This window comes from Jaculus jaculus, chromosome 8, assembly GCF_020740685.1.
Source record: "Jaculus jaculus isolate mJacJac1 chromosome 8, mJacJac1.mat.Y.cur, whole genome shotgun sequence".
Taxonomy (NCBI): domain Eukaryota; kingdom Metazoa; phylum Chordata; class Mammalia; order Rodentia; family Dipodidae; genus Jaculus; species Jaculus jaculus.
The window spans coordinates 127,089,477-127,114,235 of record NC_059109.1 but is presented as its reverse complement, the minus strand read 5'-3'; the positions used below and the strand labels follow the sequence as shown (position 1 = coordinate 127,114,235).

The 24,759-nt window shown below is 50.1% G+C and overlaps 1 protein-coding gene across 17 annotated transcripts in view; it reads left to right on the top strand.

Moving 5' to 3' along the window:
* Positions 1 to 24,759, top strand: part of Zmynd8 (zinc finger MYND-type containing 8) — a 138,397-nt gene that overhangs the window by 86,854 nt on the left and 26,784 nt on the right. For all 17 annotated transcript variants that reach the window (XM_045155865.1, XM_045155871.1, XM_045155870.1 and 14 more), the window contains 4 exons: positions 5,728 to 5,868; positions 18,122 to 18,274; positions 20,198 to 20,704; positions 24,651 to 24,759. The exon at positions 24,651 to 24,759 is cut by the window's right edge. In XM_045155865.1, the coding sequence (XP_045011800.1) occupies positions 5,728 to 5,868; positions 18,122 to 18,274; positions 20,198 to 20,704; positions 24,651 to 24,759 (910 nt within the window). The remainder of the gene's footprint in view (positions 1 to 5,727; positions 5,869 to 18,121; positions 18,275 to 20,197; positions 20,705 to 24,650) is intronic.

The window sequence follows — 24,759 nt, the reverse complement described above, 5'->3', positions numbered from 1 at the left end:
GTGGGCTCACTGTTCTCAGATTACTGATCTATCAAGATAGCCCTTGAACAATTTTTAAATGCCACTACCCCAACTTCTTTCAGTTAATTCATGTGGTGAGGATTGAACCAGGGCCTTGCACCTTCTAGGCAAGCACTAAGAAAAGATAACTAAATAAATAATAAGAAGTAAAGCAGAAGAGATTGAGAAAATAGTGAGAAAGCCCAGAGTGTCAGGGTTAACATGCCTAGGATTTTGTCCAACATCCAAAGAAGAGAGTTAGATCTCAGAAAAACAGGTAGGCCAAACTTTAAGATATAAATATATATATTTTTTACTTATTTATATATTTATTTTTTACTTATTTACTAGAGAGAGAGAGAATGTGTGCGTCAGAGCCTCTTACCATTGCAGACAAACAGTAGGCCAATGTGCCCTTTTGTGCCTCTGGCTTTACAAGAGTACTGGGGAATTGAACCCAGGCTGTGGCTTTATAAGTAAGTGCCTTATACCATTGAGCCATCTCTCTAACCCACAACCACCAACATTTCATTTTGAGACAGTACAGCCCAGGTTGTCCTCAAACTTAAGAGGATCTCCCTGTGATCAGCCTCTTGAGTGTGTGCTGGGATTATAGATTATTTGCACCCCCAAGTCCATCTCCAAATTAGAGGCAAAAATAAATTCCTTATTCTGCATCAATGCCTACGCAAGCTGCTTTATCACTGCCCCTTTTTTACTGTACGGGGCATCGACCACGTAGCCTTCTTTTTCATTTAGAGCTTAAACTTATTTGTTTTTCAAATATTAATTTATTTGAGAGAGAATATAGGAATGTCAGGGCCTTTTGACACTGCAAACGAACTCCAGACATGTGTCACTTTGTGTATCTGGCTTTTTGTGGGTACTGGGGAATTGAACCCAGCCTGACAGACTTTGCAAGGAAGTACCTTTAACTACTGAGCCATCTCCCTAGCTCTTCCTTGTTTCCCTCCCTCCCTCCCTCCCTCTCTCCCTTCCCTTCCCTTCCCTTCCCTTCCCTTCCCTTCCCTTCCCTTCCCTTCCCTTCCCTTCCCTTCCCTTCCCTTCCCTTCCCTTCCCTTCCCTTCCCTTCCCTTCCCTTCCCTCCCCTCCCCTCCCCTCCCCTCCCCTCCCCTCCCCTCCCCTCCCCTCCCCTCCCCTCCCCTCCCCTCCCCTCCCCTCCCCTCCCCTCCCCTCCCCTCCCCTCCCTTCCCTTCCTCTCTCCCATTTCCCTTCCCCTTCCCCTTCCCTCCCCTCCCCTCCCCTTCCCCTTCCCCTTCCCTTCCCTTCTCTTCCCTTCCCTTCCCTTCCCTTCTTTTTTGAGACAGGGCCTCACTATGTTGCCTAGGCTGGCCTTGAACTATTGGGCTTAATGGGACTCTCCTGCCTCAGCTTCCTGAGAGGCATCGGAATCTTGTTTTTCGATCAGGTTTCCATATTGGTGACGAACTGTTCCGAGTTGCATTTCTCCCAACATCTCTTCCCACTTTTGGCCCCCTGAGACTCTGTGCCATCTAGTGCATCTGACCTTGACACCACTGAGGCTTCTACCTGGCACAGCTCTTTGCACACACGCGTTGTTCTTCCCAGTTTTATAAGCTAAGGAAATTTGGCATTAATCATTAACTCCACCTCCACCCCGCCCAGAGTGCTGGTGGTGTTAGAGGTGAAGGGACACTCTTTTTCTAAATTCCAACACTCAGTGATTCGTGTCCCCAGAATAGCACTTAGCTCTGGCTAGGACTTTGTAAATGCAGATAATAAATGATGTGTTGTTACCCGCACTCATGAATTGTACATCAAAGTGTAAAATCTGATTAAATTATTTGACTTCAAAGGCAATTAGCTCTTCCTTTGGGCAAGATTTATGGCTTTATGAAAGGATTGGCATTTGTTTCAGGGTTTAATTGAAATGAACATTTCCAAATGTCTTCCTGCGTTTGCAGATGTCTAGAGTGATTTAAAGCAGTGTTTCTCAAGGCCGGTGCTGTTGACATTTGGGTCAGTTCTCCATGGTGTTCCTCCCTGGCCTCCACCTCTGGGTCCCAGCAATACCCTCGGTTACACTTAGTGTGACAAGACTGTCTGTCCTTTGTGATGGACAAAACTGCTGAGTGTCCTCATGGGCCAGAGGAACCTCCATCAGATCCTTCAAGGAATCATAGATTTGAAACACATATGTTACGGGTAGGGAAGAGGTGCTTTTTAGAGAGAGAGTTCTCCCACAGCCCAGACTGAAGTTGAACTGTGGGTCATCTTTGCCTCTTGTCTCTCTAGTGCTGGGATTACAGGCATGTGCCACCACGCCCACTTTCTGCATCATGCTTTTGAACTTCAGCACTGGTGACAGAATTCCGATTGCTCAACACTCATCTTTGAGGCTCCTTAGTCTATACTGTTAATTTGGTATTGTATTTCCTGAGCATAATAACATGATCCTCTTGCCTACCCCACCCTTCTGAACCCTGACATTGCATGTATCTACCACTATGCCCGGCTCAGCACGTAACCTCTGTGAGTGTTTCGTTTGCATGTGTGTATGCACATGCTTGTGTCCTTGCCACACACATGCAGAATCCACTGTCACTGTCCCCTGTCACTGTCTTGCTCTGTCTCCTGAGCGACAGAGAGTCTGTCTCTGAAACTGGAGCTTCTTGTTTTGGGCTCAATTGACCGGCCAGCACCTCCAGCCATCCTGTTTTTGTCTCTCCTCAGCACTGGAGCCGTAGACACGTATATGACCATGCCTGGATTTCTACATGTGTGGAGGGGTGTGTGCGTGCGTGCCCCCATGCACACACAAGCACATGGAGGCCAGAGGAAAATGTCGAGTGTCCTTCTCTGCCACTCTTCTGTAATGTTTCCTCGAGACCACGTCTCTTACTGAGCCCAGGGGTGCTGCCTGTTTGGCCAGTCTGGCCGATCCGCAAGCCTCAGAGATCTTCTGTGGCATTTATTTATGAGAGAGAACGGGTGCACCAGGGCCTCTAGGTACTGCAGTGGAACTCCAGATGCATGCGCCACCTTGCACATCTGGCTTACATGGGTACTGGGGAATCAAATTTGTGTCCTTAGGCTTTGCAAGCAAGTGCCTTAGCCACTAAGCCATCTCCAGCCCAAGCCCAGCTTTTTTATTTTAATTGTATGTACTGGGGATCAAACTCAGATGCTCTGAGGCCCTCACGCTTATGCAACGAGAGCTGTTATCTGCTGAGCCATCTCCCTGGCCCCTAATTTGTTATCTGTAAAAATGACTTTTCAGAAATATTTTATTATAAATAAAAAATCATTTATTTATTTACTTGAGAGAGAGAATGGGCATGTCAGGCCTCTAGCCACTGTAAAGGAACTCCAGACACATGCCCCACTGTGTGTGTCATCTGGCTTACATGGGTTCTGGGGACTGAAACCTGGGTCCTTAGGCTTCTCAGGCAAGCGCCTTAACTGCTAAGCCTTCTCCACAGCCCCCTCAGAATAATTGTTAATTTATTTATTTATTTATTTTACTTTATTTTATTTTATTTGAGAGCGACAGACATAGAGAGAAAGACAGATAGAGGGAGAGAGAGAGAATGGGCGCGCCAGGGCTTCCAGCCTCTGCAAACAAACTCCAGATGCGTGCGCCCCCTTGTGCATCTGGCTAACGTGGGACCTGGGGAACCGAGCCTCGAACCAGGGTCCTTAGGCTTCACAGGCAAGCTCTTAGCTGCTAAACCATCTCTCCAGCCCTAATTGTTAATTTTTATGGGGACCTCACCAAGTGTCAGTCAACGCGGACCAGCTAATGTAACCTGCTTTCCCTACTCCTTTGGAGAGAAGCAAACAGGTTTCTTTCCATGTCTGCTTCATGGTTTGTCGGTGTCTTAACTTCAGTAGCGTTGACATATGGGACTAGATAATGGGTGTGGGGTTGTCTTTCTAGAATGTTGAGGAGCACTGTGTTCTGTACCCCTAATGCCAGTAGCAACCCTTGTCCCTGGTCATGGCAGCTAAATAGCTTACACACATTGCCCAGTGTGTCCTGGTGGGGACGGAGCCGGGGGGGGGTGGGGTGGGGTGGGGGAGGCACTGTTTATGGCTGAGGCTCTCTGAGGAATGTAGGAAGTTAGCTAAATTAAGGGCAGATGATGACACAGTACTGACCAGAGGCCACGTGCTGTTGGCATGATTGATGGCCTTACAGTGACCTGATGAATGGGGTCTTGGTCCCTATAGCACCCCTCGGTGCCCTGTTACCCCTGTGTCTCTTTCCCACCGTCAAGAAGGGAGCTGCAGTGTCACGAATACTTTGCCTACAGTTTCACAGCTCATCAGCAGTGCCTGGGATTTGAGTATACCATGTCTACCTCTGTTTTGAGACTAGTACTTTCTATATGTCCAGATTCTCTCATGATGATTGTATGTTTAAAAAGTAACATAGGGGGCTGGAGAGATGGCTTAGCAGTTAAGAGCTTGCCTGTGAAGCCTAAGGACCCTGGTTCGAGGCTCGGTTCCCCAGGTCCCACGTTAGCCAGATGCACAAGGGTGTGCACGCGTCTGGAGTTCGTTTGCAGTAGCTGGAAACCCTGGTGCGCCCATCCTCTCTCTCTCCCTCTATCTTTCTCCCTGTGTCTGTCACTCTCAAATAAATAAATAAAAAATGAACAACAACAACAAAAAAGTAACATGGGCTGGTCCTGGCATGGGAGCTATGATGAGCTCATTCATATTGGTGGGCGGGGGGGCGGGGTTGGCAAGCTGATGTTCAACCTATTTTTCAAGTGAGGAAACCAAGCCACCAGTGTAGGGGAGCCATCTCACCTCTATCCCCCTTTGCTCTCCACCCATGTCCTGCCAGGACCATCATCACCTCAGTGTCTCCCTCACCTCAGGCCATTCTGCCATCTTGTTTTCTGTCAGGCTTCAGTCTTAACTGGCTTTAAAAGTGCCCAGGTGGTCGTCCCAGTAAGATGAAGTGACAGGGGCCCCGGGGGCAGGGTCTGAAGGCTCCTTAAGAGGCCTTTGGCCTGTCTGAACGCTGATTTTGTTAAAACACATTCTTGGATCTCTGTCTTTCTCGTCCCCCCTGAGCGTTTGGGGTTGACGAGAAGGTGGTAGTAGGTTCCTCTAAAGTAAATTTAAAAGCCCTGGGTGTCACAGGAGCATGCATTGTCATTTGAAACAAAATAAGGAGGGAGATTATTTTACCAACGTCTCCCTCACACCAGCTGCCTTCATGCGGCCTGAGAAGCTTTGAGGCGGGGTTGGGGGGTGCATGGCAGGGGTTAGAGACCTCGCCCGGGGTCGGGTTAGTCACCAGCAGGTGCAGGCTGTGTGAGCAGCCCCTCGGCCTCCCACAAACGGATGCCACTTGTAAGCGGGGGTGCGGGGGGCGGGGGCTCTGCATCTGGATTGTGAGGGGTTTGATTCGGTCACTGTTTATTTTGAGATTTACACCTGTGAATGGGCTAAAGCAATTGTAGTGGCAGCTTAGCCGATTTGTCTTAGAGCTTTGTGCTCAGAAGAATGACCCAAGAGGCCCTCTTCCCGGTGGCTTTGCGGTTTAACGTCGGCTGAAAGCCCGTCGCTGGAAGTCCCCGGCCAGCCCTCCCTCCTGCCCCATCCACCATGCTGAGGTGTCCTCGAGGAAATGAAATCTCCCATCTTCTCTCCCCAACCCCACACGTGTACATTTTGCTTGTCAACTGATGCGTAAAGCTGGCTTCTAACAGCGACATCGTTTTCCAGCCTCCCCAGCCTCTACAAAGACGGGACAAGCAGGGAGTCTGTCTGGCAGTCCGAAACCTTTCTCTCCCCAACCGCCGGCGCCCATCATGGCGAAAACGGACAAGACCTCCACCACGGGGAGCATCCTGAATCTTAACCTGGGTCAGTGAGTGGCGTTTTTGGAGGTGTCTTTGTGGTAGCTGTGACCTTTTTAAAAAATTTAATTAATTAATTTTTTAAAAAGTTTTTTACATGTTATAATGTCCTCTTTTGTGAATGGTTGTTGAACTTTTAATTCTTTTGTTTGCAGAGCATCTAAAAGGTATGATGGATGATGGGGTAAGGAGAGATCAAGGGCACAGAATGAGTTTCCTGGAACTCACTGGTATGCAAAGGTGTTTTACTGTGAGCGACCTTGGGCTGATTTTCATAAGCCTTCTTGGCCATGACCCTTCTAAATCAGTTCTCTGATGTGGAAAGTCATGTGACTTAAACAAGTTCCTGACTCACTGTTACCTTCTCTGTGCAGGACACTCTGACACCCCCTTTTTTTCTTTTAAAGATTTTACTTTTACTTATTTATGGGAGAGAGAGAGGGAGAGAGAGATTGGGAGAGAGAGAGATTGGGAGAGAGAGAGATTGGGAGAGAGAGAGATTGGGAGAGAGAATGGGCCTCTAGCCATTGCAAACAAACTTCAGATGCATGTGCCACCACGTGCATCTGGCCTGGAGAATCAAACCTGGGTCTTTAGGCTTCACAGACATGCTCCTTACCCGCTAAGCTATCTCTCCAGCCCCTCTGACACAGTTCAGAAAAAAATTATTGGGCTGGGGAGATGGTTCAGCAGTTAAGGTGTCTTCTGCAAAGGCTAACAACCTTTGATTCCTTACTACCCACGTAAAGCCAGGTGCACAAAGTGTCCCATGCATCTGGAGTTCATTTGCAGTGGCTGGAGGCCCTGGTGTGCTCACTCTCTCTGTCTCTGTCTCTCTTCGCTCTCTCTCTGTTTGCAAATGAATAAATGAAAAAAAATTAAATATTTTTTATTTATTTGAGAGTGAGAGACAGAGTGAGTGACTATGGGCCCACAGGGCCTCTTGCTACCACAAATGAACTGCAGAAGCCTGTAACACTTTGTGCATCTGGTTTTACGTGGGTACTGGGGAATTAAACGTTAGGTTGTTAGGTTTCGCAGGCAAGTGCCTTAGCCACTGAGCCTTCCGTCCACCCATTTATAACTCAGCAGCCTTGAACTTGCTCTATAGCCCGGGCTGGCCTGCAACTCAAGACCCTCCTGTCTTGACCTGTCAAGTGTTGGGATTACCGGTGTGTGCCACTCTGCTTGGTTCTGATGGTATGTTTGAGACAGGGTGGTACTCTGTAGCCCCTGCTAGCCTGGTTCTTATTTGTAACTCAGGCTGGCTTCCAACTCGAGTTCGTCCTCCTGCTTCAGCCTCCTGAGTGCCACAAGATTTGGCCCATTGAAAAATGCCACGGCTAGGTGTGATGGCACACACCTTTAATCCCAGCACTTGGGCAGTCAAGGTAGGGTCACTGTGAGTTCAAAGGCAGCCTGAGACTACATAGTGAATTCCAGGTCAGCCCCCCCTGGGCTAGAGTGAGACCCTACCTTGAAGAGAACAAAAGAAAAACAAAAACCCCAAAGCAAACCAAAACAGAAAAAAACAAAACAAAACTGTTGTGGGCTGGGGAGATGGCTCAGTGGTTAAGCGTCTGCTGTGCACCTCAGCACTGGAGTTCAGCTCTCTACAACAAACCTGACAGCCAGACCCAACGTCGGGTATGTGTCTGTCATCTCTATGTGCCGATTGCACTTTTAGATGGAGTCAGGAGACTCTTGAAGCCCATGAGCTTGGCATTCATAGCAATAGTACAGAGAACGCCCTGCCTCAAACAAGGGGACAGCAAGGACCAGCACCCTGAGGTTATCCTCTAACATGCACACGTGTGTTGTGGCATGCACACACATGTACACAAGCACACATGCTACTAGGTCAAAGTATTAAAAAATGATTTCTAGAAATGCTAAACAAACAGTTGTGAAGTTAGTTTATTATGTTGTTATATCATGACTCTTTTTTTCCCTAATATTTTATTTATTTGAGAGACAGAGAAAGAAGCAGTAGAAGAGAACGACAGAATCATTGTGCCAGGGCCTCTTGCTATTGCAAACGAACTCCAGGTGCGCGCACCACTTTGTGCACCTGACTTTTTGTGGGTTCTGGGTAATTGAACCTGGGCCATCCGGCTTTGCAAGCAAGTGCCTTTAACTGCTGAGCCATCTCTCCAGCCTGATTTTTTTTTTTCTTTTTCCTTTTTCTTTTTTTGATGTAGGGCCTCACTCTAGCTCAGGCTGCTCTGGAATTCACTCTGTAGTCTCAGGGTGGCCTCGAACTCTTGGTGATCCTCCTACTTTTGCCTTCCGAGTGCTGTGATTAAAGGCGTGCACCACCATGCCTGGCCTTGTTTTTTTTTTTTTTTTCCTTGAAACTGGGTGTCACGTAGTACAGGGTGCCCTCATACTTGCCAAGGGTTATCTTGAGCTCCTGATTCTCCTGCCTCCGCCTCTTCAATGCTAGGATTACAGGCATGCACCCCCATATTTAGCTAACAACTCTGGTTTTAATTGAGCATGGCAGGCGCCATATAGTAGTGTTGTAGGCATGTCAGACAGACTGCTGAGCAGTCATCTGTGGGGTTTGTGCACGTTGGGTTCCAGAAAGGGGCAGATAATAATCAGGCTCAGTACATCACCCAGTCTGTCCCTGACGGATGCCTGGAAGGTAAAGTGGATGGGTGGTTAGGGTTCGAGAGGTGGAGCAGGTTGGGGGCAGAGGTGGTGGGTCACTTAATTGGAAGGTTTATAGAAGGTTCTGTGGAAGAAATGACATGACATTTGAACTGTGATTTGCACAAGTTAAAACAGCCATCCTAATATGAAGAAGAATATCCTAGAAAGAACAATAGATTTCCAAGGTCGCTTTCTGTGCTGTAAGGAGTGCAGCAAGGAGCCTGAGCACCTGCATCTCAGCGAGCAAAGGCCGGAAGGTGGGCGCTTGATGGGAGAGCCCTTTGGTCTGCACGGCTGAGGGGTGTGGACCCCCCTCATGCTTTAGGACTGCTCTTAAGTGTTATGTTCACCACATTCTGTCAGTCATTCTCATCTGAGGCAGTTTTGTCTACAGCCCAGGGGATGAACATACCGTAGTGGCCAGTGAGTGCCTACCACTGGATAATCCCAAGGTGCCTAGTAATTGTGCTGAAAGATTTGAGTATGGTGCAGGAAGTAGGAGCTAAGTGTCCTGGCTGGATTCTGTAAACTTTGAAAATTGTTAACCCCCTGTGGGGAAAAGTAGGAAGGTGTTTGGAGGTGGGGTGGGGTACCTTCTGGTTTGGTCAGACAAGGCACAAGGGTGGCCCTCAGCCATGTGTGCTTTCAGCAAAGCTTCGGGGGGGGGGGGGGGGTGGGGGGGTTGGAATTGTATGTTGCTGCCACCTGGTGGTTAAAGACCAGAGATGCAGCTAAGTGTCCCGCAGAGCATGGGAGGACCCAGTGGCTACTGAAATGGTGAGCTGGAGTTAGTGTCCATAAGGAGAAAGGGCCTTGGATTTCAGGATCACTCAGAGGAGGAGCAGCAGAGACAGAGGAAGAAGCTCGTGTGTGGTCCTCCAGGTGCTCAGGGACTGGAGGGGTGGAGGCCACCTGTGTTCAGTGTCATACTTGGGTTCACAGCACCCTGCAGGCCCATGCTACCTGTAGTGCTATTGCAGGTATCGACACACAGGCCTTGGGAGGAGGTTTGAAGTTTCCTGGATACCAGGCCAGACGTCAGTGACCTTCGTCCATTGTGGAGCAGGCACCTTTTCCATCTGGGTCACCCGTTCTGTAGGCTGGCTGGGCCGTCACAGTCAGGAGACTGGCCTGCGGCTCCCAATTCAGCACGATTTGTCTGTTTCCTTACTTGATCCGGAAGGCACGCATTTGCTGCCTTGGGGACATTCGTTCTTCCCCAAAACGTGGCTTCTTTTCTTGTGGCCTCCTCCACCTCCACACTCCTAACAGAAGCACTGAGTGGAGGCGTTTTCGCGGGGACGTTCCCTCTGCCCGTCATGCCTGGCAAGAATAGCTTCTTCTCTAAACTGAGATGGAAGGGGGTCGCCCGCTGTGACACTGTGCGTCTTTGCAGATCGTGCGACATGCTGTCGGAGGGAACCAGCCTTCTGTCATGTGCCTTGATGGGTGGGCACAGCTGTGGGAGGCTATCTGCATCCACCCCCGTCATTCTTCCTGTCCCTGGGACACACTCCATCCATGTTTGTGGGAGGGAGAACCGTGGTCATGTGGGCTGTTTCCTGGGCTGTGATTTCAGAAGTACTGTGGGTGGGTGGATGATTGGAGGATGAAGGGGAACACTGAATGATTTGGCTCTGTCTACCAGGTGACACTTTCACGGGACAGAAGCCATGCTGAGTGATGAAATTCTTGTCTAACAAAGTAGGATTTTATTCAAAAGAAATGCATAGCACAAGGCAAAGACCACAGAGATGGGAAATAGATTAGCAATTGCCCAGGTTGGAGGAGAGGAAGGTTCAGCTCTTAGATTCTTTGGCAAAAGGAATGGCCCTACATCCCATGTATGGGGCTCCATGGATGGGTGCTTGCATGAAAACTCACAGAACTGTATCCCCTGGTGGAGTGTTTGCCCTGTAAGGTCTGGAGCCTGGACTCCATTCCCAGCATGGACCAAAACAACCAATCAACCAGCCAGATGCTTGATCCTTCAAAATTTGGAGGTGGCTTGAGTCAGGGTCTTGTATATCCTCAGGCTGGTCTTCAGCTTGCTACGTGCCTGGGGATGGCCTTGAGCTTCTGCCTCTACTTCCTCAGTGCTGGGATTACAGGCATGCACTGCCATGCCTGCTCCCCACCAACGTGAATTTTACTCTGTAAATTAAAATTATTAAAAGGCGGGGATAGGAGAGCCGGGCATGGTGGCGCACGCCTTTAATCCCAGCACTTGGGAGGCAGAGGTAGGAGGATCGCTGTGATTTCGAGGCCACCCTGAGACTACATTGTGAATTCCTGTTCAGCCTGAACTAGAGTGAGGCCCTGCCTTGAGAAAAAAAGGGGAGGGGGGGCTTTTAAAGGTGGGTATAATAGTCCTATTTCACAGAAGTGGGAACCAAGCCCCAGAGAAATAGTTACATACCTGAGATCGCACGTGGCTGTGGCCTGCCTGCTGCAAACCCGAGTTCCTGCCTCAGTGTAGGACAGTGTGACAGGGTTTTGCCAGGGCCTTCCGGGGTTCTTGGCAGGATGTCTACTGGGCTGCAGGGGTCAGGGCTTAGGGTCATGAGCAGTGACAGCTTGGAGGGCAGAGGCTCCTCCCACCAGTTCAGCCAGGGTTGATTGGCTATTTGGAAATTACAGACTCTTTGAAAGGCGAGTTCTGGTTGCATTAAGAATGAATACTGGGGGCTGGAGAGATGGCTTAGCAGTTAAGGCGTTTGCCTGCAAAGCCTTGGCAAAAGGACCCTGGTTCAATTCTCCAGGACCCACGTAAGCCAGATGCACAGAGGGCACATGTGTCTGGAGTTCGTTTGCAGTGGCTGGAGGCCCTGGTGTGCCCATTCTTTCTTTCTCTCTGCCTCTTGCTCTCTCTCTTCCCCTCTCTCTCAAATAAATAAGGAAGTAAAATACTAAAAGAAAAAATAAAGAATGAAGATTGGAAGCTGGGTATGGTGGTGCATCTGGGAGGCAGAGGTAGGAGGATTGCCGTGAGTTCGAGGCAGCCTGAGATGATATAGTGAATTCCAGGTCAGCCTGGACTAGATAGAGTGAGACCTCAAAAACCAAAACAACAACAACAAAAAACACCAAGCAAAACAAAAGCGAAGACTGTACACCCAAGTACAGTCCATCCTGCAAAGACCAGCCTGTGTGTTGTTAGTTGGCTTTAATTACCAGTAATTATGTCACGTGAGCGTACCCTGTGTGTGGAGACCTGGTCCTGGTCTACGCTTGCTCCCCGGTCCCCTCAGCCTGCTGTTATGTGCTTCTTCTTTCCCTTTCACACAAGCTGAGTCCCGTTGGCTTGTTTCAAGCCCCTCTTGTGATCTCATGGCTATTATAAATCAGACAGGTTCCTGCCATGGCCCAGATGCACCTCAGCCTTGACTCTTTGCCTCTTCTCTTGCCTGGGTAAGAAGAGCCCACCCAGTGGCTCGGTGCCCTGACATTGCCACCGTGTGTCCTGTGCTGTGGTGATGAGGCGGGCTGTGGGGGACACTGCATACCTGGGGTATTTCTGTAGGGTGGCGGGACCCTCCTTTGGATAACAGGCATTCCTTGAGAGCCTGGATGCAGAGCTGGGTCCCCATAGCCCAGAAGCCTCTTCACAGTGCGTGAAGTGGGTCCGATCTCTGCAGGGCATTTGCCATGGTCTCTTTCCTGCTGAGTCTGTTTTCCTGGTAAAACTGCCATTTTGTGCCTCGAAAGAAGTTCACTCCATTGAGGTTTGCTTATGGTCTGCCAGGCGGGCTGTTTGTAATGTCGCTTTAGTGGCAGAACGCTTGCCTGGCTTGCGCAAGGCCCCGGTTCAAGCAACCCAAGCAATACAAATAGAAATGAAGACAAAGGAGCTAGAAAGTCCCCTAGTTGGTAGAGAGCTTGCCTCGCAGACACAGAGCCCGTGGCTCTAGCCTCAGCGCTTCGTGGTGTGGGGTTGGGGCAGCACACTGTCAGCCTGGCACTCTGGAGGTGGCAGGCAGAATAGATGTTCCTCACCTTTGGCTACACAAGCCAAACTGGACTACATGAAGCCCTGTCTGAAGCACACACACACACACACACACACACACACACACACACACACACACACACGATTTGCCTGTCGCATTGCTATCTGAACATTATAAAACAAACAAAACCCATATATTCCTTTAGAATGTTCTTTTTAAAAATTTTTTTTTTGTTTATTTTTATTTATTTATTTGAGAGCAATAGACAGAGAGAGAAAGAGAGAGAGTGAGCGAGCAAGCGAATGGGCGCGCCAGGGCCTCCAGCCACTGCAAACGAACTCCAGACACGTGCGCCCCCTTGTGCATGTGGCTAACGTGGGTCCTGGTGAATTGAGCCTCCAACCGGGGTCCTTAGGCTTCACAGGCGAGCGCTTAACCATCTCTCCAGCCCAATGTTGAGATTTTGATTGTCACAGTTGAGACATGGGTGCCCCTTGCATGTGGTGGATCAAGGCCAGGAATGTTGTTAAAGCCCCCAGAACACTCAGGACAGCTTCTCTACCACACAACAAAGACTTCACCTGGGCCCCACCTCTGCAGTGCCAATGCTGAGAACATCAGCAGTACCCACATATGCCCCTATTCTGCTCTGTTTCTGTCCTTGCTCCCCATGCCAAGACCCACGTGCTGTCCCCGTGGTTACTTCTTCATTGAACAGGTCGACTTTTGAGGCCAGCGCTGAGGAATCGGCGTCCACTTGTATTTTAGCTGTGGCGTTGATCCTGACCCACTTGTAGCCTGGGTCCAGATTCCTTATTTATGCACATGAGGTCGTTCATGTTCCATTATTGAAAAGCAGCTGCCCAGAACGGCAGGCGTGGAAGGGTCAGAGGCCACCTGCAGTTGACTTTCGGAGAGACAGTAGCCAATTTGCCCCAGAAAGCCATTGTCCTGATCTGCACTCCCTGCAGAAAATAGGAAGCCCGTGCCCATGTTTTTCTAGTGTGGCTATATAAATTTCTTGTTAAATTTCTAGTTTCCATTTATAGTTGGAGCTGTCTTCAGATCAGCTGAAAAGTTCAGAACGTTGGCAGCGTGGTGGATGCTGGAGGTGGTCTGCATATAGAAGGGCAGGGGTGGAAGAAGCCCTGGTAAGCTGCTGTGCCGAGGGTACGAGGCTGTTCCCTCTGCAGAGGGGGAGAGGAGACAGTCAGGGTGCAGGCAAAACTTTTTTGAGACAGATAACTACACTTGGCTGAAGTCCCAGAGGGTCTGTTCCTCGGCCTGATTCCAGCTCTCACACAGCTGGTGGTGTCTTCTTACAAGGGCAAATGTACCACTAGTTTGCTGGCCAGAGACAATTTATTTGTAATGTTTGGAATATTTCTTGATTTCCATTTCAATAAAAATTTCTTAAATTGCTTTTTTGAGACAAGATCTAACTCCCATAATCCAGACCGGTCTGGAAATCTCTGCATAGTTCAGGCTGGCCTTGAACTCATGGCAGCCCCCATGCCTTACTTAACCCTTTAAATGCTTGGATTCCAGGTGTGAGCTGCTGTGCCAGGCTCTGTCTTTTTTTTTATTATTTTTTTTTTTTAGATGTGGTGTTGGGCATTGAGCCAAGACCTTATGCACGTCAGGCCAGCTCTCTGTTCATTCCAGGGAGACTGGTGTGTTTACTGTAGGCACACACGTAGACACACTTGTGCCTGCACACACTTGTGAAGCTAGGTCATAAAGTCAGGCCTCTGTCTCTGTTTACAAGCCCCAAAAGAAAGGCTGGGCCTGTGACACAGGCTTGCAGATGCTTAATGCAATTTTCTTTTTTTGAGGTAGGGTCTCACTCTAGCTCAGGCTGACCTGGAATTCACTATATAGTTTCAGGGTGGTAATCCTCCTACTTCTGCCTCTCAAGTGCTGGGATTAAAGGTGCCTGCCACTACACCTGGCAAAATGTGTGTTTTCTCTTTTCTGTCTTTTATTATTATTATTATTATTATTTTTTTGGTTTTTCGAGGTAGGGTCTCACTCTGGTCAGGGCTGACCTGGAATTAACTCTGTCATCTCAGGGTGGCCTTGAACTCATGGCAGTCCTCCTATCTCTGCCTCCCAAGTGCTGGGATTAAAGGCGTGCGCCACCACGCCCAGCTCTCTTTTCTGTCTTCCTTCCTTTCCTTCCTTCCTTCCTTCCTTCCTTCCTTCCTTCCTTCCTTCCTTCCTTCCTTCCTTCCTTCCTTCCTTCTTTCTTTCTCCTCCCTCCCTCCCTCCCTCCTCCCTTCCTCCCTCCCTCCCTCCCTCCTCCCTCCCTCCCTCTCTCTCTCTCTTTCTTTCTTTCTTTCTATCTTTCTTTCTCTTTCTCTCTTTCCTTGTTTTTTGAGGTAGGGTCTCAGTCTAGCCCAAGATTGACCTGGAATTCACTATATAGTCTTAGAGTGGCCTCAAACTCTCCACGATCCTCTTACCTCTTGCCTCCTGAGTGCTGGGATTGAAGGCATGTGACATCATGCCTGGAAAAATGTGTTTTCTTTTTCTTTTAAATCTTACTGCCTCCATCTCTTCCCACTATTTAATTACTTTATTTATATTTATTTGACAGAGAAAGAGGGAGAGAGACAGAATGGGGTGCCCCAGGCCTCCAGCCACTGCAAACAAACTTTAGACCCATGCGCCCCCTTGGGTATCTGACTAATGTGGGTCCTGGGGAATCGAACCTGAGTCCTTTGGCTTTGTAGGCAAACACCTTAACTGCTAAGCCTTTCCTTCAGCCCATGTGTTTTCTTTACCCACATAGAAGCATGGTCTGATCCGTGCTTCTCACTCTCAGCTGCCAGCAAGAATCATCCAGGGCTCCCCTTCCCCAATGCCTATTAGGCAGAGGTCCTGAGGGTTCGGGCTTCAGTACTTTCTGAATTCTCCAGGCCAAGCAGTCACTTGGCTAGTGTAGGGCGTGGGTCATTTGTACAGCCTTGGAGCCCTCTAGTTATCCAGCTGTTTATAAGTAAAGTGTTATTTGAGCACAGCCCTGCTCCCCCATTGGTTTATATTATTACTGCTACTACTAATTTTTCTGAGGTAGGGAGGGTCTTGCTATGGCCCAGGCTGATCTAAAATTCACTTTGTAGTCTCAGCCTGGCCTTGAACTCACAGCGATCCTCCTACCTGTGCTTCCTGAGTGCTGGGATTAGAGGTGTGTGTCATGCCCGGCAATTTATTATTTAAGGCTTCCTTCACGTCATGTTCTATATGGCCTACAGAGCCTAAAATACTTACTGTTTGGGACTTCATAGAAAAGCTTGTTGGTCTCAGGATATATATATATATATATATATATATATATATATATATATATATATATACACACACACACACACACACACACACACAGACACACACACACACACACACACACAGTTTTTTTTTTGAGGGTGCCCTTCCATTCCTACTTAGTGGAAAATATTTTCATAAAATGCTTCCCCCCCTCTCACCCCCAACCTAGTAATGAAAGACTGTTTTTTTTTAAACTTTAAAAAAATTTTTATTTATTTATTTATTTGAGAGTGACAGACACAGAGAGAAAGAGAGATAGAGGGAGAGAGAGAGAATGGGCGCGCCAGGGCTTCCAGCCTCTGCAAACGAACTCCAGACGCGTGCGCCCCCTTGTGCATCTGGCTAACGTGGGACCTGGGGAACCGAGCCTCGAACCGGGATCCTTAGGCTTCACAGGCAAGCGCTTAACCGCTAAACCATCTCTCCAGCCCTGAAAGACTGTTTTATGTTTTAGCACATTCCTGTAATCTCAGCACTGGGAAGGTAGAGGCAAGAAAACTTAAGAGTTTGAAGCCAGCCTCAGTTACATAATGAGACTCTCTCACAAAGTGAACAAACACAACTCTAGACCCAACCGAGAAAAGGCTACAGCCCCCCCCCCCCCGCACCCCGGTAACCAGCGTGCTTCTGAATGCAGAAGTCTCCTGCCACGTGTGCTGGTACAGCTGTTATGTCCATAAGTCTCTGGATCCCCAACTGCTCCTTAGTAGGTCTTCTCTTTTTCTTGACATCTTTTCCTAGTTCTGTAAATCTTTCTGTTTGGTTTCTCGAGGTAGGGTCTTACTCTAGCTCAGGCTGACCTGGAGTTCACCATGTAGTCTCAGGATGGCCTTAAACTAACTCAAGGTGATCCTCCTACCTCTGCCTTCGAGTGCTGGGATTAAAGGCGTGCGCCACCACACCAGGTTTTACCTTGTAAATCTTTCTAAGCCTTAGATGCCTTAGAGACAGAGGTGGGGCAGGAAATTGTTTTCTAGTTCTTTCTTCAGTAAACCTGAATGAACATTCTTTCCTCCATCAGAGGATGCGACTCTTGTCTCTGACAGAGTCTAAGAAGCCTCCCGCACAAACCTGAGTGCACGTGCTCACCCACGTGAACACACGTGGACTTTGGGCATTTACTTCCAGAGTCTAGTGTGCATACATGTATATGTGTACATGCAATCACCACATATGTTTTGAGGGAGAACCCTTCCCAGTTTTATCAGTGTGGTAGGGCATCATTATTGTCATGAAGCTAGTCGAGCCATCTGTTTGCTTTGGGCCTTCTGCTTGGAGATAATGCTCTTTCTGTGTGTGGGGAAGGGGTCTGGCTCATGCCAGAACTGGGGCCTGCTCTTATATCCTTTCTGGGGCCTCTAGCAGATGATTTAGACCAGGGCGGGTGGCAAGGAGGGGGCTTAGCACTAACTGGAGGGGCCGGTCTCAGAGTTACAGACCTGGGTAATGAGAATGAGGGAGCTTAGCACTAACTGGTGGGGGACAGTCTCAGAGATGGCATCTCCTCTGCATCCATTGATAGGACGCTCACCTCTTGTTGGGATTGGCCGCGGGGTAGGTGGAAGTGCTGCTGGAGGCCAGCAGGTCTAGTGAATGACCATGAGTGGGGCCCCCACTGGCAGGCACCCACCTTTCCTCCTCTTTTGTGCGCTCTAGAGGAGGTGAGAAGGAATTCAAGAATGTACTCCATGGCCCTTAGGAATCTGGTCCAGCCAGTCAAGCAGAGTACTAGGCCGGAAGGGGACCTGGGACCTGATGTCCGGCTGGAGGCTGGAGTTTTACCTGAGGAGACTTCTAGCCCAGTCTATACCCTGAGCGAATCACCTGCATGTTGCCAGCCAGAAGGCGAGGGGGGAGGGGCGGGTCGCAGCCTCTCCTGTCTCCCTCCCTCTCTCCTCTGAAGATGGACTGGTAATGTAGAGCCAAGCTTCTATGGTTAGTAGGCAGCCAGGCCTGTGCTCAGGGTGTCCACTAGGGGCGCTGCACCTCCCTTGGGTGGAAGCCATCTCCCCGCTCTGCCCAGGCTGGTGTGGTTCCCTCTGCTAAGGACCTTCTGCGTGCCGCCGAGCACCACAAACAGAGCCATTTAGCTGCCATACTTGGTGTATTGACCCAATCTAGGCTACTGTTCTGTGGGGGGAAACCAACGGGCCACATGTCTGACTCCCCCATTGTTTTCCACTAGCCCCTGGTCTCTTACCGTTGGGCCGAATGACAAAGCACGTTTTATGTTCTGTCCCTCCCAGGAGGAAGCTGTGCGGTGGGCGTGGCTGGCCAGGCCTCCCAGTGCTTGGGCTGACCAGGGTGTGCCCTGTCTTCCAGATCGCAGCAAAGCTGAGATGGACCTGAAGGAGCTGAGCGAGTCGGTCCAGCAGCAGTCGGCCCCCGTCCCTCTCATCTCTCCCAAGCGCCAGATTCGCAGCCGGTTCCAGCTCAACCTGGACAAGACGATAGAGAGTTGTAAAGCCCAGCTAGGTACGTCCTCGCTGCCAGTGGCGCCGGCTGCACAGCGGGCATCGGGCTGCCACCTGGATGGAGTGAGGGGTGAACCCCGGTGCACCCCCCCCCCCCACCCCGCAGCTGAATCTGTTTGTTCAACACTCACGGCAGTGTCTTTCAGACGTGCAAGCCCATTGTCAAGAAGGGCTCTCCCAACTCAGCAATAGGGGCTCCTTTGACCGAAGCCACAGCCACAGGTGCAAGTTGAGAGTACTTGGCGCCCATGCTGTCATAGCACTTGTCCCCAGCAGGTACCCCACGTGTTCAACCCAGAACCTCCCCCACTGGGGCCTCATCTTATACTGCCTGTCTTCTCACTGCCTACCCAAACCTGCCTTCCCCCAGGCTGAGTGCAGGCCTCGCCTCCTCCAGGCAGCCTTCCCTGACTGCTCCTCTACCAGCCTCCTTTTCTTTTTGTTGTTGTTTTTTGGTTTTTAGTTTTCTGAGGTAGAGTCTCACTCTAGCTCAGGCTAACCTGGAATTCACTATGTAGTCTCAGGGTGGCCTGAGAGATCCTCCTACCTCTGCCTTCCCAGTGCTGGGATTAAAGGCATGGGCCACCACACCCGGCTTCCTTTGTTGTTTTCCCGCCCTAAGCCTGAGAGCTCCATGAGTGGGGTCCCTGCTCTCTCTATATCAGAAGCAGGGAGGTTTTCCCTGAAGGCTTTGCCTTCTCCGTGGAGGCTGGTCTTGTGTACACAGCAGATCCTGGGATCCTGGCTGAATCAGTAAATTAATCCAGGAGGGCCTTGGGAAGATGTGCGGGACAGTAGGCCCCCGGGAGAGAGGTGAGATGTTTCTAGGTACCCTGGGATCTTTCAAGTGAGAAGAGAGTTCTAGTCAGGGGTCCTCTGGGGCCACGGGAGTGTTGGGGTCAGAACCTGAGCTCTGGCGCCCCTAACAAGCGAGGCTCAGCCACCAGCCTTCAAGATGCCAATCAAAGAGACAAGTAGCGGTGAAGGACAGAGAAAGGAGAGTTACTCAGTGCGCTCACATCCAGACGAGGAACAGCTAAAGAGGTCCACGGACCCAAGCCCATCTTAGGGGAGCCTCACATGCCGTTTAGGTCAAGATAGAAGGACAGAGGGATGCGTAGCCAAGCAGTCCTGGTTCAAGGTGTGGTTACACCATCACTGCCCCAGCACAATGTGTTAACACACCTGTTCCTACATCTACTTACTCACGCACACTGTACCCGCTCACCTTGCTGAGCCCTGGATCCAGGGATGTCCTTGTGTCATCTTCATATAGCAGATGAAGATGCTGAGGCCCAGAGAGGCCGGGCAGGTCACTTATTCATGGTCACACAGTCCCTGTCTCCCGCCACTTGTCCTTCCGTGCCTGGCACGAGCCGAGAGACAGAGACTTCCCCATAGTGTTCCTCTCAGACCGGGGAAGGTCGCATCAGCTAGCCACTGTGATATCATGAACATTTGCTTATTTTTCAAATTGGTTCAGTTTCAACAAGTCATCTGCCCCTCCCCCGCCCCCAGTCCTGCCATCTTGTCAGTTATTGGCTTAAACTTAACACTTAGGTCATCGTTGGAAGTTGATTTCCCACACCCTCTAAAACACAGATTTTTTTAATATTTTTTAATTTATTTTGGTTTTTTTCGAGATAGGGTCTCACTCTAGTCCAGGCTGACCTGGAACTCACTATGTAGTCTCAGGGTGGCCTCGAACTCACGGCGATCCTCCTACCTCTGCCTCCCACATGCTGGGATTAAAGGCGTGCACCCCCCCCCCCCACGGTGGTCGCTCTGAATCCCTCCAGGTCAGTGTGGTGTAATTCCAAGTGGGGGGTTTTCCCATTCCAGCAGCAGGCGTGGAAAGTGTTTGTCGTCTCCTGATCCTTGCTGTGTGACTAAGCCCCAGGCTGGGTTTCTTTTCCGACCTTAGGCATCAATGAGATCTCGGAGGACGTGTACACGGCCGTCGAGCACAGTGACTCGGAGGATTCTGAGAAGTCAGAGAGCAGCGACAGCGAGTACATCAGTGATGACGAGCAGAAGTCCAAGAACGAGCCGGAGGACCCCGAGGACAAAGAGGGGAGTCGGACGGACGGTGAGCCACCTGCCAAAAAAAAGCCCAAGCCTGCCAACCCGGTAGAGGTCAAAGAGGAGCTGAAAAGCACATCGCCGCCCAGCGAGAAGGTGGACCCGGGGCCCGGGAAGGACAAGGCCAGCCCCGAGCCCGAGAAGGAATTTGTGGAGAAGGCCAAACCCTCACTGCATCCCACTAAGGACAAACTGAAGGGCAAAGATGAGACGGATTCCCCAACAGTGCATTTGGGCCTGGACTCCGATTCGGAGAGCGAACTTGTCATTGACCTAGGAGAAGACCCTGCGGGGCGGGAGGGGCGCAAAAACAAGAAGGAGCCCAAAGAGCCGTCACCCAAGCAGGACGGTAAGTCGACGCAGCCCCTTCTAGGTTTTGGTGGCGTCGGGATTCAAATCCACGGCCTGGCGCAGGCTGGGGCAAAGGTTCCTCTACTGAGCTAGCCCCCAGTCCCCACTTTCTTTGGTTAGCATTGTGTCATACCAACGGGACCCTGGCAGCCCTCAGGAAGGTTCAGCCTAGCAGTGAGTGTCTGCAGTCCTCTAGCTAGTTACAGACAGGATCAGGACTCAGCACAGACCTCTGTCTGTTTCTCACCCCCTCGTCCCATAGACACCGTGGGTTGTTTCTAGTGAATTCGTTTGTAGCCTCAGCTGCCGCCTCCCCAGCAGCGTCGTTCGTTTCCCCAAAGTGCTTCTTCACCCTGACGCACGTGGCTGCACTCAGTCGGGCATTCCTTGCAAGGGGTCTGCGTGAATTCACTTCCCCCTTAAAAAAAAAAAAAAAAAAGTTCATGCTGGGTGCAGAGGCAGAGGTAGGAGGATCCCTATGAGTTCGAGGCCACCCTGAGACTACATACTGAATTCCAGGTCAGCCTGGACTAGAGTGAGACCCTACCTCGAATAACCAAAGCAATAAATAAATAATTTTTTTTAAAAATCATTATTTCTAGACCAAGAGAGAATGGGCATGCTAGGGGCTTTTGCTACTATATGTGCCCACTTTGTGCATCTGGATTTATGTAGGTACTGGGCAACTGAACCCTGGGCCTGCAGACTTTGCAAGTAGGCACCCCTAACCTCTGAGCCATCTTTCCAGCCCTCAGCCTTCCTTTTGTGTTATAGTAACTTTGCTTCGCTGTGAGCAAATACTTGACAAGAAGCAGCTGAAGGGAGGAAGGACTTATTACAGCCCCCGGTTCAAGGGGACAGTCCACCATGGAGGAGAAGGCAGGAGCATACGGCCACTGGTCACCTTCAGTCTCTAGTCGATCCATTAGGGAAGGAGGTAGCCTGGGGCCTTCCGCATACCGGAAATGCCCACCTCAGGTGCCATGGAGGTCAGTTCCATTTGCATCGATGGCTCTTGAGCCCTGGGATTTGGTGGCATCTTGGCCCTGCTCACTGTGAGGTGCAGAAAGTCTGGGCCACACCCCTGTCCTCTTCCCCACTAGATGGCAATAGCACCTGTCCAGTTACAACCCTGAAAATGTCAAGCAAGTGACACTTGTCCCCAAGGGGGGAAGACCTCTGAGGCTGAGGACCCCTGCTGGAGCCCGTGCTGCCTCTGGTTGGTGTTCTCTTCTGAAGAGCAGCGAGGCCCAGCTCGCCACCCTCCCAGAAAAGACGAGTGAGTGAAAGGTGCCCTTCGCCAGCACGGAGCTGGGCATTTTCAGTGCCCAGAGGCCCCCAGGCTTTCTGATACCATCTTCCCTAATGGATTCCTGTCCTAGTAAGAAAACACACAGGGCAGCACGGAAGGAGAAAGGTATGATGGGTGGTTAACACGGACGGTCAACTTGACAGGATCAGGAATCACCAAGCAGACAGACCTCTGGGCACGTCTGTGAGGGAGTCTCTAGGTTAGGAAAACTGAGGTGGGAAGACCCACCCAAGGAAGGTTCCTTGAGGGTCTGGGCGTGACGTTGCCAAAGATCACGTCTCCGGTGGCAACTGGAAACCAGGTGCTGCATGTGAGGAATGGCCAGGCCGCGCGTTTGACCGTGCCGGGCTTCTTACAGGATCTAACTTCCATCCTAAGCTTGGAGAAAGGTATGGAACTTCTGCAGCCTGGTGACCTAAAGCAAGTCCTTGGTGCACCTCAGAAATCTCTCCACTGTTCATGTGGGCTCTGTGAACTTCAGTTATCAGAGGGGATCTTGCAAATGTGGATGGAGGGAGGAGCAGAGCAGTACATGGGGAGGGTGGACCGCACCTGTCCCATCGCTTAGGTGTGTGGAAGGCCTTAGAAACCCTTATGCACTGGGGTGGGATAGGGAGAAAGTCAGTTACTGCCCAGAACAGGAACACCATTTACTCCACGAGGATTGAGGGCTGTGTGGGTGTAGGGGACAATGCTCCTGTAACATTCACATTCTTTTATTCTCTCTTATTTTTATTTTTTGGTTTTCCGAGGTAGGGTTTCACTCTAGCCCAGGCTGACCTGGAATTCACTAGGTAGTTTCAGGGTAGCCTGGAACTCTCGGCGATCTTCCTATCTCTGCCTCCCGAGTGCAGGAATTAAATGTGTGCATCACCATGCCCAGCTCAAAAGTAGAGCTTTTCCTTGTCTGAAGGAAATTTCTGGAAGACCTTGAGTAGATGGATAGATGACTGAGTGGAGGATGAATGTGGAACATGCTTTCTAAGGCTTAGGTTAAATCCAGAGCCCACATGGTGGATTTGGTCATGGGAATCGATTTGTCTTGTTCTTGTCAGTGACCAACCCTCACTTCTTAGCGGATGGAGTGAAGGGCATTTGTGTAAAATATTTTGTTATCACCTCTGGATATCAGCCCTCATCTTACACCTTGTTTAGGAGAGGATCTTTTTTGCTTTTGCCACTGCGGATGCCAGGCTTGCTGGTCCATGAGCTTTGGCGTTCCCCGGATGGTCTCGCGTTGCTATAGGAACACCGGGATTGCACGGTGAGCTGCTTGCATCCGGCGGCTTTTACATGGGTTCTGGGGACCTGAATCCCATTTGTTACGTTTGCTCAGCAAGTGCTTTTAACCACTGAGCCACTTGCCCCATTTTCATAAAAAAAGAAGAAAAAAAATCTCTTTTCTAAAATGCAACAGGCCTTGACATATTCTGGATTAAATGGGGTAATTTGATTGGACAAGTTCTGGGGTGCTGGCCTTTTAAGGAATCAAACAAATCGTGTACTTTCCAACTTTCAGGGGTTGTGAGCTGTTTGAGGTGATTGACTACATATTTTGGATTCCGGGACAAATGAAGTTTTCCATAGCGCCCCCCCCCCCCCCATTGCCCGTTAGAGTTCCCTGGAAGGTGAAACATTTCAATTTCTACTAAGTCTGTCCCACCTTTTGACATTGCAGCATGACATCATGTACAAAGCTCATACTAAGGCTGGGGAGGTCAGTGGTTAAAGACGCTTTCTTACAAAGCTCACGCTCGAAGTACACAATAGTTAAAAAACACTGTTAATTTTTTATTTTTATTCTTTTGTGGTATGGTCTCGCTCTAGCCCTGGCTGACCTGGAACTCACTGTGTAGTCTCAGGCTGGCCTTGAACTCACAGCGATCCTCTTATCTCTGCCTCCCAAGTGCTGGGATTAAAGGTTTGCGCCGCCACGCCAGGCTTTAAATTAGTGATTTTAGTGTTGGGCTTCATTTTCTCGGCCACAGGTGATTGGCTTCCTAGATGACAACCCCAAACAGCACTTTGCACCTGGAATCTTTTCAGATTGTACCCCTGACCCCCTCCCCTACTACGTTCTGGGAGAGTTGATTGCTGTTGATAATGCCCTAGCCATGGCCTTCCCCACCACCTGTTGCTTGGATTCCTGGTGGGTGGCAGCTCAGGGGGTAAAGACTGGGCATTGTCTCCTTTCTCCGGAGTCTTACCTCTGCATCTAGGACGTGAGCCACCTCTCAGTAAGCCAGGGCTGTAGAGCTATTGGTGAGGAGCTTTTCTTAAAATTATTTATTTATTTGAGAGAGAGAGACAGAAAGAGCCAGGGAGAGAGAGAGAGAAGGCAATGGGTGCCCCAGGACCTTTAGCTATTGCAAACAAACTCCAGACACATGTGCCACCTTGTGCAGCTGGATTATGTGGGCACCTGGGAATCGAGCCTGGGTCCTTGAGGCTTTGCAAGTAAGCACGTTAACCACCTGAGCCATCTCCCTGGCCCAAGGAGGAGCTTTTTCTTAGGATAGACTGAGTTGCATTCCTGCCTCTCCCGGGTTTGCCCCTGACCTTGCTCAGCAGTGGGAAGCCTTTGCTGATGAGCCCCAGTCCAACCCAGGTTCGGCTTGTTTTCCCATCTCAGCCTCAGCTGTAGGTAAAGTGCCAGCGTCCACGGCGGCGGCGGCGGCAGCAGCAGCGGCGGCGGCGGCGGGCAGCCAGTCTCCCCCCGAAACGCCGGTGCTTACCCGCTC